Below are 15,785 nucleotides of genomic sequence, written 5' to 3'. Positions count from 1 at the left end.
ATGCAATGTTTATTATTATGAATTTGGGAATAATTGCTACGATTTTTGTTGCAGATTTATTGTCATTGACTAGTATTAATTTTGTTCAATGCGACACTTAAAAAATTAGCGCATGAAAGAAAATGCAAATTAAGTTTAACTATACTTTTATTAACAAACCATACATTATTAGTTAAACTCTACACAGACAAATACACAAATTTGTAGATGCGAGCAATTGCCTAATAAACAATTTAGGAACTTGTGTGTTGTAAATATTATAATAATCACTTTTAACTAACACTTTCCTATACGAGTTATAGTTATTAGTTTTATAACATCTGTTTATGTACTGGTAAGAAATTGTTAACTAAATTAATTCAAATATTATAACGAGAAGCGGAAGCATTGTATCCTTTTTTAAAAAAATTGCCCGAATGAATGAACGTGTTTGACACAGTTGAAGTTAATGCGAGGAAGAAGAGTATAAAGCTTTTTTTAATATATCAATTTGATGAAGGAAATTGAGGAATTGAGGAGCAGAAGGTTAGCGTGGTTTGGACATGTTATGCGGAGGGATGATGATCATATAAACAAAAAAGTAATGAGATTGAATGTGGAAGACTATAAAGGTAGAGGAAGACCAAAGAAAGTATGGATGGATCGTGTGAAAGAGGATATGCGTAAGAAGGGGGTAAATTCAGATATGACGGCTGATAGAGATGTATGGAGGAGTAGTACATACTGTGCCGACCCTCCATAGGGATAAGGGCAGGTTTATGATGATTAATTTGATTAAGGATTATGGCCAAATTACGTAAAATAAGTGACTACTGGTTCTTATTCACCTAAGTGTAACACAATTTCTTCGAAATAGCAATAAATTGCTATTGAAATTTTAAATATGTATAAAAATTACTCCTTTTGGGCCCCTATTATCAGTATTGATTATAATCAGGATATAAAGATTATGATCATTTGATTAAATGATAACTTTTTGATTATCAAATAATCAAGTTTATCAAATAACTCTTTTATTTTAGTTATGACATTTATGTATTTTTGGTACGCATAGTAACTGAAAGAAACCTTAATTACCAATGGACACTTATCTATCCAAGGTTGCGAAATCAAAGCAGCAGAAGCAGACGAGGACCTCTTTTCGAGGGCACAAAAAAAAGTTAACTTTTTAAATTTCGATCTACTTTAATGTTCAAGTCTAACCAAACAGCTATGGGTGAAACTTTAATGTTGAAATGTTCTAATGTGTGAGAGGTTTTTAAAACTATTGTAGCATGAAATTAGCGACGTGCAGAGATGCGCGGAAAACGTGCGGGGAGATGTTAAAAGTACTACGCTTTCAATTTCGTGCGCGTCGCTGTTTCGTAAACATCGCCCCGCTCCGCCCGTTGCACCGCCCCGTTCTTCATAAAAATGCCTACGGTTTAGCCTTAATATTATACTTATATTAAATTTAACCCAATATTTTTTTGATTTGTATAGTAGTTCGAACTTGTCACTTTCTTATCGGAATACTAAAATATCGATACAGAACTATAAAATAAGAAGGTACAATATTTTTAGGCGCTTATTTAAGAATGATAGGCATGTGATAGTAATGTAAAATTTTTTTTAGAATTACAATTGTAGAAATATTTTACATAAATTCAACTATTTTAGAGTAGAATTAAAATCACTTTACGAGTATGTTGTCAACTATAACAACTTGTTTACAACCAACCTATAAATGGTCGCGAAGCTTTTGTAGGGCAAGCTAAGAATGTCACAAAATTAATGAAAAATTTAAAAAGATTTTATATTAAAGAATGTGTTAAAACAACCTATTTTCTAATTACCTAATATACATGAAATCCTACGTAAAGTAACTACGTATGTAAGTACGTACAATAACTATGATAAACAATCAATGCTTAGAAAAATAATTAGAAGAAAATGTTATTCAGGAATATCTCATTAAGGAATATGTTATTGAAATTTATATCTAATTCTCAATTGCATTGGGTTCCATATCCTTTAATAAGTTTATTAATAACAATTATAGATATAGCGATAAGACTAGTATAAGAAAGATAAATATTTTGTTCGACAATTTAAATGAAGTAGTAAACTAGACGTAGGAATGTCAACTATTTCTAGTAAAATAATAGTTTATTATTGTTATGATAATTATAAACAATGATACAATATGAATGGTTTATTTTAACATATTTGTAACATTTTATTATGTACTTGTTACAATGAGTCATAAAATAGTTTCGAATTTTTAATAGGCGGAATTGAAGTGGAACTTTGATAAAGTATAAAATGAGACATGGGTTATGTGATATGGTTTGGGTTTTTGCAGCACTTATAAAGTTATTTTTATATATAAATTGTCTATCATAATTTTACAACATAAAGAAATATTTTAAGAATGAATATACCAAAAATATACTCTATTTTTTATTCCTTCTGAGATAAGTAAAATCTTATATATAAAATTTTCATGTCACAATGTTAGTTACCATACTCCTCCGAAACGGCTTTCAGTAGGTCTGAGAATCGGCTATTATCTATTTTCCATATCCCTATTAAGTTTTTTTTAACTGCGTGCGGACGGAGTCGCGGGCGACAGCTAGTAACTACATATAACTGTATATATTTTGTCAATGGAAACCCACGGTAAGCATTAACATCTGTGCCTTAAAAATTTAAACATAACGGGCCTAATTGTAAAACTTCACAATCTTACTAATATGATAAATGCGAAAGTTTAGATGGATGTTAGGTTTCTCCAGAACGGTTCAACGGATCTCGATGTAATTTGGCACAGATGTAGAACATAGTTTGGAAGAACACATAGCCTATGTGTACTTACCAAGTTTTTTTTTAATACCGCGCGGACGGAGCCGCGGTCGAAAACTAATGCAGTTTAGTATAACAGTAGTTAGGAGTAGTTTCCGAAATGTTATATCTTGGCTTGAACAGATGTAAACTCTTTGATCTTAGCCTTCTGAAATGCGTTTTACAAATTAATTAAAAAGATACTTATACCGGAAGCAGTTTTTATAATAAATATATAAGGGTAATAGGGGCGGTCAAAGGGTTAAAACACATATTTAAGTGTCTAAGTTTTTTATAATCTAATTCGAACATTTAATTATACAAAATCGAGAAAAATAAATAAATCAGTAATAAATATCCTATGGCGTACTTCTAGTGCTATAATCACCATGTGGACTTCTCGCACGAGGCAAAACTATAGGTCGTGGTAAGTCCTCATAGTCAGTAAACGATTCAAAGTCTGTTGAGAACTTTCTTCGTTGTCTCCTCAAGCCGATAATGTAAAAACAGGCGCAGAACAAAACCAGTAACAAGATTATGAGAAGTGTTAATAAAACTATTGTTAGAGGAGTCCAGAAGCTTCTGGTGCTATCGGGATTTTCTGTGTCTTGTTCAGTTGTGGTTTCATCTTGAGTCGTGCTTTCAGATACTGTTGTACTGTAAGTGCTTTTGTCGTAGTGGTTTGTCGTTAAATCATCATTCGATGTGAAATCAGACGTAGTATAGAATGAAGTAGTAGTACTTTCTGTTCCAGTTACCTCTTCATTAGTCGCCGATGATTCTGTTTGTGTGTGGGACGTATTTTCGAATACGGTAGGAGTGTTTGTGGAATCTTGGGGCGTTTCTGTTATTTCACTTGTCGAGTTAATTTCGTCGGTACTAGTTGAAATACTACTAAATTCTAATTCAGTGTTTGTAACTGTTTGCGTAATAGTTGTTTCGGTATTTTCAGTAAAATTAGGATTTTCAGTTGCGGAAGCTGTACTTTTATCAACATCAGTTGTGCCAGTATTAGATATGTCTAATGAAGTTGTTGTTACATCACTAGTGCTCCAAAATTCTGATGTATTTTCATCAGTTATTTGTGTAGACGTCGAATCTGTAGTGAACGTACTGGAGGCATAGTTATTAGTTGTACTGCCTGTTTCTAATATATTTTCTGATGTGGTCACTACATCAGTTGTACTTTCGGAATAGATCGAACTTGCAGATGTTGATTCGGTATCAACTATGGATTGCGATGTTGTTTGCTCAGAGTGTATTGTGCTTTCTGATGTTGATATATCTGGAATTGTACTTTCTACGTCAGTTACCATATTACTCGACGTACTCTCAGAGAAAATTGAAGTTACAGTTGTTGGGTCGGTGTCTAACACCGATTGAGATGTTGTTAGCTCAGACTGTATTGTGTTCTCAGTTGTAGACACGTCTAGGATTGTACTTTCTGGGTCAGTTACCATATTACTAGTAGTACTCTCAGAGAGAATCGAAGTTACAGTTGTTGAATCAGTATCTAACACCGATTGAGATGTTGTTAGCTCAGACTGTATTGTGCTTTCAGTTGTTGATACGTCTGGTGTTGAACTTTCTACATCAGTTATCATATCGCTTGTCGTACTCTCAGTGAAGATTGAAGTTACAGTTGTTGGGTCGGTGTCTAACACCGATTGAGATGTTGTTAGCTCAGACTGTATTGTGTTCTCAGTTGTAGACACGTCTAGGATTGTACTTTCTGGGTCAGTTACCATATTACTAGTAGTACTCTCAGAGAGAATCGAAGTTACAGTTGTTGAATCAGTATCTAACACCGATTGAGATGTTGTTAGCTCAGACTGTATTGTGCTTTCAGTTGTTGATACGTCTGGTGTTGAACTTTCTACATCAGTTACCATATCGCTTGTCGTACTCTCAGAGAAAATTGAAGTAACAGTTGTTGGGTCGGTGTCTAACACCGATTGAGATGTTGTTAGCTCAGACTGTATTGTGCTTTCTGTTATTGATACGTCTGGTGTTGTAATTTCCTCGTCAGTTACCATATCGCTTGTCGTGCTGTCAGAAAAAGTCGAAGTTGCAGTTGTTGGGTCGGTATCTAACACCGATTGAGATGTTGTTAGCTCAGAGTGTATTGTGCTCTCTGTTGTTGATACATCTGGAATTGTACTTTCTACATCAGTTACCATATTACTCGTCGTACTCTCAGAGAAAATTGAAGTTGCAGTTGTGGGATCGGTGTCAAACACCGATTGAGATGTTGTTAGCTCAGGCTGTAATGTGCTCTGTGTTGTAGACACATCTGGGATTGTACTTTCTACATCAGTTACCATATTACCCGTCGTACTCTCAGAGAAAATTGAAGTTGCAGTTGTTGAATCAGTATCTAACACAGATTGAGATGTTGTTAGCTCAGACTGTATTGTGCTTTCTGTTGTTGATACGTCTGGTGTTGTAATTTCCATATCAGTTACCATATCACTCGTCGTACTATCCGAAAAAATTGCAGTTGCAGTTGTTGAGTCGGTATCTAATACTGACTGCGATGTTTGTTCAGTCAGTATTGTGCTTTCTATTGTAGACAACTCGGATGTTGTACTTTCTACGTCAGTTATGTCAGTAGTAGTACTGCCAGAGAAAGTTGAAGTTTCAGTTGTTGAGTCGGTATCTAAAATAGATTGCGATGTTGTTAGCTCAGTCGGTATTATGCTTTCTGTTGTGGACAAGATAGGTGTTGTACTTTCTACGTCTGTAACAATTTCAGTAGTTGTACTAACAGAAAATGTTGATGTTACGGTTGTGGAGTCCGTATCGATTATCGATTGGGATACAGTTACGTCTGTTGGTTCCGAGGTTATTGTGCTTTCTGCGGTAGATTCTTCGGGTATAAAAGTAGTTGTACCATCAGTTTCCTCAATTGATGGAGTTGATCTTGTGATTTCAAAATTTGTTTCCGTTGTTGACTCTGTATCCAACATTGATGATGTACTTTGATCCGTATTCGTTACTGATGTCAATGTTGTGCTTGCAATTTCTTCTGGAGTCGATCCTGTATTTTCTAACGTTACTGTACTTTCGATTCCTTGCGTAGTTGATGTAACATTTTCGTATATTATACATTCTTCTGGGTCTACTAGTGGTGGTATATACCGGAATGAATCAATAAGAACTGTAGAAAATGGTCCCGATAATCCTAAAAATGTAATCTGCAACAAACAATATTTAGTTTTTTCAGAGTTTATAAATATGTAAAGCTTGAGCTTTGAGCTTTTTAATATTTTTCAAAATAACATATGTTAGTATGGCAAACATACAAATTGTGAAGTATTTGGAACATAATCATTTTCTCTACAGAAGGTCATCACCATCATCATCATCAATCATTTTGATCATGATGACCTTCTACAGAAGGTCGCACAGTACCTACATATTTACTATCCTTCCACATGTATGTAATTCAGTCTAGTTTTTTTTTTAAAATAAAGATTGATGTTTTTATGTATTGTTTAGAATAGCGAAAACTTTATTCGACGAACTTATAACATTCACTTACGAAAGCGTCGTATGTGCCTCGTCCAGTTAATGTAACTCTTAAGACGTGCCATCCATTTACGAAGTTAGGGTCCATTGAGGATAACACAACAGTGCCAACAGCAGCATCGTTTCCACCCGGTACTATTTCATTGACGACAAAAGACACCTGATCCATTGGTGAAAATGACTCCATGTATATATTCGCTTCTACTGTTCCTCTAGATGTCATAGTAAATCTAAACGACGAGACGCAGCTTAGTTGATCAGATGGAAGTATACATTGGGTACTGCTAGGATGTAGACTTTCTAGTGCTAGCGATCGGTAGTCACCAATATTCCATGTCGTCATACCTAAACACACACCTTCATTACTGTTGAATAGATCCTCGAAGTCTTCTTCAAAATTATATGATACGCATTCGTCACACAACACAACCGAACTGTACATCAAAATCAAAACTACACACTTAAAGCTTATCATTTCGTTATTTAAAACAGTATCAACACCACTGATTGTTGTGATTTATACTAAATCTACTATTAAAGCTTAACGACAATCAATGTATTTGTTCATAGCATTATCATTACTTCGATAATTTTCTAATTCTAAATAATTCACATTGTCACTTGTATATTTATCTATATTGTTTAAAATATTTTTCACAATATTCAATTCACTATTTGTTTTAAATAACTCATAATAGTTGAAATATTTAAAATATTCGTAAATGCACTTTACATGTGTATTGACATGTCCACTTTTGTTTTATAAATTAGTTAATAGTAACATTTAAAAGACGGTCAAGCGCAAAGGGAATAGTTTTAGATTTGATTATGTTATCAGCGATTCATTATGATGTAGATAACGGTATCGGTGTGAGAATTTGATCGATCATCAATTATCTCCTATTGCGGCGGCATTTTGGCGGTTTATTACAAAGGATTGATTGGATCACGATTAGGATCAGTAGCGGCGTAAGGGTAGGGTGAGGTAGGGTGACCGCCTAAGGAGCCGAGCAAAAGGGGGCACCGCAGACGCCAGAATCAGGTGTGAAGTGGCTGCTGCGGTGCCCCTTACGATACTCTGTCTTTGGAAGATTTACCACGACACCAAAAAAGGGGCAACGCCAAATTCTCGTCCAGGGCGTCAGAAATGCTGAAACCGGCCCTGATTAGGACTACGATTAAAAATCTCATACTTCCTTACATGCGTTTAATAAAGTCACACATTTAATAATTGGATAAATGGACTGACTAGATTGAGGGATAAGACCTAATTAATTGCTACTTCAGTGTTTATCCCCAAGTAGGAGTTACCGGCAGGCGGTCGGCCATAAAAAATGAAGCCAAAATTTTAAATCTTGTGCGCTGACCCCTCGTCAGTAGGATAAGGCCAGGGAAATTGTAACTTCAGTGTTTATATGGATAATACTGAAGTTTTTTTTGTTCGTTTTTATTTGTTTTTAATTCACTGTTCACTTATATTTAAGACTTTTTAAGTGTAAGTGTTTATGCGCGGCCCAGACAAATGGAGTAAATCAATTAACTTCGGGTATCCTAAAAGTGGCAAAAGGAAGCGCGGGAGACCAGTAAAAAGATGGGTAGACGAAATAAGGGCAGTAGCGGGACATACTTGGACCAGAACGGCAATACGAAGAGAAGAATGGAGGAAGTTGGAAGAGGCCTATGTCCGTAACGGGCACACAGAGTGTACAAGAAATAAAGAAATGTAACTATTAAACAATATATAACTATGTAGTAACTATCTTAATAAAGGCTATTATTGTTATTAAAGTGTAAGTGTAAGATTTTCTGTCAGAATCAATAATGATCTCATAAACTTATTTACGGATTAATAAAGTATTTTTCAATTAGTTCGGATTCGTATTTAGTATTGGCTTTCAACATTTGATTTTTCATTATTATTTAGAGAAAGAAGTATTACATAAACAACTTCAGGAAAGAATAGAAATTAAATGAAATCTAACACTTATTTTACGGACGTACCGTCTAGGGTCGAGAAGGTCATCTTGGGATGGACATATATCGCCATCGAATCATTTGTGATTCACATTCACAAGGGGTTTCTTTGCTGACACATTCATACAAAAACAAAATATTCTTTCATTTATAATTAATACAGTTATTGTAAAATAACTTATTTAATTTACTAGACTAATCTCGCTGATTACTTAGAATTTCCCTTTTAAATTTTATATAGCACACCAGACATCAATTAATTTTACCTTTTATATTATCGATGCTATTATTATTTCATAGGCGTTGAAATTAAAAATATTCAATAACTTCAGCTTTTTTTTTTTTAAATTCCAACGCCTACGAAGTAACAAGCAAAGTTCTATATAACTTGTTTGGAAATTTAATTTTTGTGATCCAGAACTTTTATGTTTTATTCTCTCTGTTTGCATCTCCGTAGAAATTTCTTATTTAAATAATTTAAATTAGAAATAGTTAAACATTATATTGTATTTAGTACTAACTACATAACTATATTTATTTGAAAATTCAAATAGGGAGGCTTTTTAGTTATGTAAAGTATTTTTTGATGAAATAAAAACTCAGAGCCAACATTAATTTATTTATTATTTCTTGATAACTAAAACAAAAATAATACTAGAAGAGTACAAATATTCGAGAGTGTTGGAAAGAAATTAAACACTTTATGTTGTTAATTTAGCTAAATACGTAAGAAAATAGGTTTAATTAGGTTATAAAAATATTTTAACTGCACTAACAAAGTATAAATTAAATTAATTAAAGATTGTTCTAGAAACAAAATAATGATATTTATTTATCATAAAATAACTATTGTTAATACTTTTTCTTAATTTTTATAAAAGTGTAATTTTTTTTTGGTTTTTGTGAAACGTTTTATGTGCACAAATTATAGAATTTTGATTAAATTTTGACATTTTGATACTGGTATTGTAGTTAGTGGTCAAGATCGACAAAGGTATCTGACCAGGGGAGCATAAGTCAAACGAAATTATGGCATTAGCATCACCTGTTAATGTCAAAAAAATGCCGTAAGATCCTTGTCTAAATTAAGCCAAATTATTAAGTTTCGTAAAATCTTCTGCGCTAAAACTAGATGATTAGATTAATCCCAGAGAGATGATGAAGACAGTTATTGTACTGTAGCTGTGTTGTTATTTTTTCTTTTAAGTCGTTTTCTATGCCTAAGTACGTATAAGGTTGTACAATTTTCAGAGTAGAATTTACCGCGATAGTTTATTGCACTATATCTGGAATTTAATTAGACTGGAATTGTTTTCTTAAAGTTATTAGGTTCTACAAGAATTTTCGTCACTCGAGGAACTGTAATTGTCTTTGGAAGGTCTTCATAATCCGCAAAAACAATTTGTGGTGTTTCCTGCTTCGCTTTTCTCTTGCCTAATAGGTAGAAGAATGCAGCTGTTACAATTAATAAAATTATTATTAATAATACTAACATAGATATAGTTAACGCATTCCAAAAGCTGGAGTTGGAATTATCGTTGTCAGGAATTGGATTGGGGGTCACAACTGTAGTGGTTCCTTGCTCCGAATCTGTTTGGGCACTTGTCTCTTTAGATTCAGGTGTGATAGTAACTGTCTCATCTTCAGTTGTTTCTAACTCTGTTGGAAACGTAGTATCGTCAATGTCATCAGGAGTTTGGGTAAAAGTTACAGTATCTATTTCAGTCTGTTGTGTAGTTGTATACGAGTTAGTGGTTGAACCAGTTTGTGTACTTGACTCGCTATCAATTGAAGGTGTTGTCGATTCTGAATTTTCATCTTCCCTAGTTGTTATCACAATAGTTTCAGTATCCGTAGTTTCAAATGAATTTGTTTTATCAGTCTGTGTGTAACCAGTAGTGTCAGATGTAACTGAAGTTGATATTTCTTGATCTGTTGTATAATAGGATGATGTTGCCTCTGACGTTATGGAATCGGTATCTGTGTAGGTATACGGCGAATCCGTCGTACTGATTAACCAATTCTCAGTGTCTGTATTAACAACAGATTGTGTGGTTATTTCTGTAATAATAACAGGAGTAGTAGTTTCAATGTCACTTATTTCTGTTGTACTATCATTAACTTGAGTAGTAATTTCGGGAAATGTAGTATTGTATATTTCAGTGGTAGAAATAACACTCGTTTTGTTTTCTTCTTCCTGAGATGTAGACGTTGCTTCGGATTCTGTAGTTAAAAAGCTTACGTCTGTTCCAGTAATATTATCTGTATAAGAAGTTGATAATTCTGAAGTGGTATCAGTACCTGTAATTTCTGTTGCTTCTGTAGTAATAATTGTTGAATTTTCCATGTCTGTTGTAAGATCCCAAGATGGCGTTGATTCAGTAATCAATATTGGTGTGGTTATGTTATCGAATTCTGTTAAAATAGTTGAATCCGATTCAGTGATAACTTCTGTAGTTTCTGTATCTACTACAGTAGATTCTGTAATTAAACTTGCATCGGTCGAATCAGGTGTAGAAATTTCAGTATACGTTGATCCGAATTCCGTTGTCATGTCTGTAGTAGTTGATTCAGTTAAGTAATCTTCAGGAGTTTCGGTCGTAGAAATATTTGCTTCTGGATGACTGGAAGAATCTAATGTAGAATCTGATTCTGTGGTTACTAACCATGAAGGTGTTGTTACATCGGATTCTTGCTCTGTATTTGTGTTTGTTGGCTCATAAGTCGTCAGTTTCGTTGTTGTGCTCTCCTGTACTGGCGTTGAACTATTCCAATCTGTGTCACTTTGTTGTGTAGACACTTCTGTACTTATTTCTGGTTGTGATGTAGTCGATGGAAATTGCGTTACTTCCGTCTGTATAGAACTAGAAGATGGAAAATCTGTTGAATAAGTTTCCTCTGTTGTTGATATAGTACCAAATGATTCTTCAGTTGTTGCCTGAGATTCCGTTGATTGTTCCAATGTAGTGAAATCATCAAATTCTGTAGTTGTGTCATTAATGGTTGTATATATTGTTGTCGAAGTAATGTCAGTTTCAGTAAACGATGTTGTAGTATGATTAGATTCATTGTATAATACACATAGTTCTTCATCGTATAATGGTGGAATGTAACGGAAAGAATCAATAAGAACAACAGAGCCGCTTGCCGCCATGCCCATAAGAGACACCTGTAAATGAAAAAAAAAATATCATTAATTGCTTTTTACTGATCAGATTTTTATGAACTATGATTACTTAATAGTTTATTTCTCTACTTATACGAGTTTGTATTTCCCTGGTAAGTATAAAGGTTATTTTAAATCTTACATATAATGTTGTCGTTTTAAAAAAATAGTTTTGAAGAGTCCTTTTAGATAAAGAAGTCTTCAAACTCTTCAATGAAAATGTTAATAATGTGAATGATGACTTAATTAAACTTTAAAATTATGTATTTTTTATGTTAAATAATATTGTTCAAAAATCAATAAGTACTTAATATTACTGTCATCTAAATCTATACATATTAATAAAATAGCAGTGTGTACAGTTATATCGAAAAATATTGTGTGTATTTGCTTTGCTGAAAACGAAAAACAATTTTTCTCTCTATCTGTACGCAAGGCCGCGTTTGTTCCGGTTAATCTTAGAAATGGCTGGACCAATTTTAACAGGAATTTGATAGGATGGTAGCTGATACAAACGGGAATATAGGCTACTTAATTACGAAGACAAAGTAGTGGCTAGTAAAATTTGTTAGAATGTTAAAGTGATAGTTTAATTATACTTTTCCGGATGCAGTTTGTTTTGTTTTCATAAATAATGTATTTTAAGAATATCATCCATTACTATTTATATACAATAAATAACGTTCTGGCATTAAAAGGCTTAAGGGATTTTAAATTATCAATTTCGATATTTGCTTCCGAGTATTAGAGGCATATCTAATTAATGACTAATTTATCAAGAATTCTTGTCTGCAACGTCACAATTGTGTGATAAAATATTTGGACCAATAAGTTTACTTTTTTCTGGATTTATTACTTTTAAACCAATATATTTTGCTTTATTTATCATCTCCCCGGTCTTATCCCACTCACGTGAGGTCGGCGCACAAGGTTTTATAAATCTTAAAGTATTGGCTTAATTTTTATACGGCCAGCCGTCTGTCTGTCTCCAACCCTGCTAGGGAGGAATATATTAAAATTGTTAAAATATTTTGCATTATTATCTCCTTTTTTATGAGAAGACCCAAATGAAAGACATGACAATTTGTTTTTATACAAATGTTTCCGCAGTGGAAACTCATAACTTTTGTTAATCTCAGTTTACTGAAGTAGGTTATGTAGATAGTTCAGAGCAAAATGTCTTATCCTATGTCTGACATCAGACTGCCTAGAAGTAGAAATTTTTCGTAATGTCATCGACAAAATTTTTATCAAATTGACATAAAATATTTGCGAATTATTCGCTGTACAAATTTGATACAAATTTTATTGGTGACTCGCAAATTTTCGTGCTAGGTCTTTTGTAAAACAGTATTTTATTTACGTTAAATGCAATCTATTATGGAAATGTTGTAAATAACAACGTAGACAAGATATTTGTATGAAATAAACGGAGAAAACAGACTAAACAGATTTAACTTAACTCTATTTAACTTACTTACTTTTAATTTAATTTTAAAATAAGTTTTGATCCTGCAGTCGAATTATTTTAAATAGTTTTTGGAACGTTGTTGTATTCCCAAGGTTAACACTGTATTACAAATAAATAAATATGTTGATTCATATATTAACGGAAGTGTAACAAATTGAAATAAAACTAAATAAATTTCCTGTAACCTTTTGTTTATGATTGAAATGCATGCTTGGATTATGTTTCAAATACTCGTGATTACTTCAAACAAATGAGACTACTAGAACTACTTATTTAGCGTTATTTGTTGAAATTAAGATACGTTTAACTTTAATAACCTCAATTCGTTCTTGTGTGAAGCGGGGATATGAGCTTTATCAAAACTATTTATAAGGTCTATTTATAAACTAGTTATCGCCTGCGACTCCGTCCGTGAAGAATAAAAAAAATCAAAACTATTAACCTATATATTCCTTCAGACTATGTTCTACATCTATGCCAAATTTCAGTGAGATCTATCAGCTATTCTGGACTTTCTAACAAACATCTAATTATCCAACCATCCGTACATAAAAACATTCGCATTTATAATATTGCTAATATTGCTCAAGAATAATAACAGATAGTACAGGCTACGTGTATTATCTGTATATTTTGCATTTATTTCTAATGTATCTATTTTCCTTATTAATACTCTAAAATTATTGGTCCAAATGATAAGATATCACTAGTCTATTGTTTGAATATATTTGTACAATGTTTTGTTTCTATTCTATAAAAATAATTCTTATCCTTTCTTTTTATATTTTCTATTATTGGACATGGTTATAGCTAATGGCTTCATTTGAAACCAGCTATTATGATCTAAACAAGTATTATTTATATTATAAATATGGAAAAACAGCGGCATAAATATTTTTTTATCTTTATAGACGTAACAATTTAGATTAATTTAATAGAACGTATCTATGATTATAATAATTTTATGACAAAATTGGATAATTATGCTTTGGAATTTTCCAGATATCGGCAAGTTCAAAGAAAAGGATAGTATTTTTTGAGGTACAGTATTTTTTTGTTTGGTGTAAATTTAAAAATGTTTCACTTCAGCCATTTTAAAGCACTCATCATCAATCATAATCAACCAGTTCTTATCCCTAGGGAGGGTCGGCACAGTATGTACTACTCCTCCATACATCTCTATCAGCCGTCATATCTGAATTTACCTCCTTCTCACGCATATCCTCTTTCACACAATCCATCCATACTTTCTTTGGTCTTCCTCTACCTTTGTAGCCATCCACATTAAATCTCATTACTTTTTTGTTTATATGATTATCATCCCTCTACATAACATGTCCAAAGCACGCATTTTAAACCACTGATCTCTATAAATGGATAGTTCATTGGAAATTTGAAAATGACAGCTTTTGTTTTGTCCTGATTTAAACGCGTATGTTGATGTTACTGGCAGTCAATTTTATCTTTGCTTTGTTCAATTTAATTTTAAACTGCAACGGAGAAAACCAAATAATCACAAAATACAATGTATTGTAGCGAATACAGTCATGTTATTCGCAAATATATATCTGAGTTTAACTGAGCTATTTTCTCTGTGCAACATTTCAACTTCTAAATCAGTCGCTTCATTGCTAGACACTTATTGACTCGATTTTAAGACCTATGGCAATTACTTCAATTGAAAATTAAAATAAATTGACATAATTTAGTGGTATGAATATGGTATAATAATGAATGCTGTACCTATCGAGATAATATGAACACCATTTATATGCTTGTAATACTAAAAAAATATTTGAAATTTTTTTTCGATTCGAAAAACTTGCGGACAAAATTGTGTCTAAACAGACGTCAACGGTTTCAGTCAAAGTCTTTTATTAGATAACAAATCACATTTAAAAGGCAATAACACAAGTAAAGCATTGTGATTTATTAGTATTACAGAGATCTTTAATACTTACATAACCATCGAAAGTTCCAGAACCGATGAGAGGTATTCTTATAGAATGCCATCCTTTTTCAAAATCAGGGGCCATTGCTGATATGCCTCTATTACCAACCACAGTAGCAGTCGATCCGGGGACTACTTCGTGTACCACGACAGATATCTGATCACTATTTGAGACAGGGTCCATGTAAAGGTTAACTTCAATAGTTCCCAAACCTGACATCGGGAAAGTAAATGATGATACGCAGCTCAATAAAAATTCCGGCGATATAAATGTGGTGCTCAAAGGATGTGGCCTTTCCAAAGATATAGATGAGTAGTAACCCAATTGCCACATCCGCATCCCTTGACAAACTCCCTTCTCGTTTGAAAACAAATCATCGAAATCATCTTCAAATGTATAAACCACGCACTCTTCACCAAACACTAATATTGAGAAGCAAACCAGTATTAGTAATGTTAAATATTTTCTATCCATTTTTACACACGTCTACTTTTTACATCCGTAAATAATAATTAAATATTTTTTTATAATTTAAAATGCCGTTTGCGTATCTATTAAGTACTATTAAAATATCGTTGGGATAAGATAAGGCACCAAGAATCTGGGAATGACGATAATATATTTTTTATTATGCGAAGGATTCAATTGATATAATAATCAAACATTGCTTGTTGATGTAATATTTCTCTGAACATTGCTTTTTTTATAGAATTAATACATGATAAGGTTCTTAAAATCTTTCGTTTCGATTTAATTTCTTAACGGATATAGATTTTCATTGGAATGTTTAATGCTGTTTGAAAGATTTTAGATCTAGGTAGAATAATTCGGATTCCAAGTAGAGGATCGATGGTGACTCAGGTTTCTA

General features: G+C 32.8%; 1 protein-coding gene across 1 annotated transcript; it reads right to left on the bottom strand.

Moving 5' to 3' along the window:
• Window positions 1-3,134: 3,134 nt before the first annotated feature.
• Window positions 3,135-15,411, bottom strand: LOC106709162 (serine-rich adhesin for platelets). The gene is made up of 4 exons (XM_045683016.1): window positions 14,927-15,411; window positions 9,632-11,497; window positions 6,368-6,871; window positions 3,135-6,020 (listed from the first exon to the last, which is right to left on the bottom strand). Exons 1-4 carry the CDS (start codon window positions 15,389-15,391, stop codon window positions 3,183-3,185), a joined length of 5,673 nt encoding a protein of 1,890 aa, XP_045538972.1. The 5' UTR covers window positions 15,392-15,411; the 3' UTR covers window positions 3,135-3,182.
• Window positions 15,412-15,785: the final 374 nt, after the last annotated feature.

The sequence above is a fragment of the Papilio machaon genome, chromosome 20 (assembly GCF_912999745.1).
Source record: "Papilio machaon chromosome 20, ilPapMach1.1, whole genome shotgun sequence".
Lineage (NCBI taxonomy): Eukaryota > Metazoa > Arthropoda > Insecta > Lepidoptera > Papilionidae > Papilio > Papilio machaon.
Note: the sequence above shows the minus strand (reverse complement) of the source record. Positions and strands in the feature narration are given on the sequence as shown.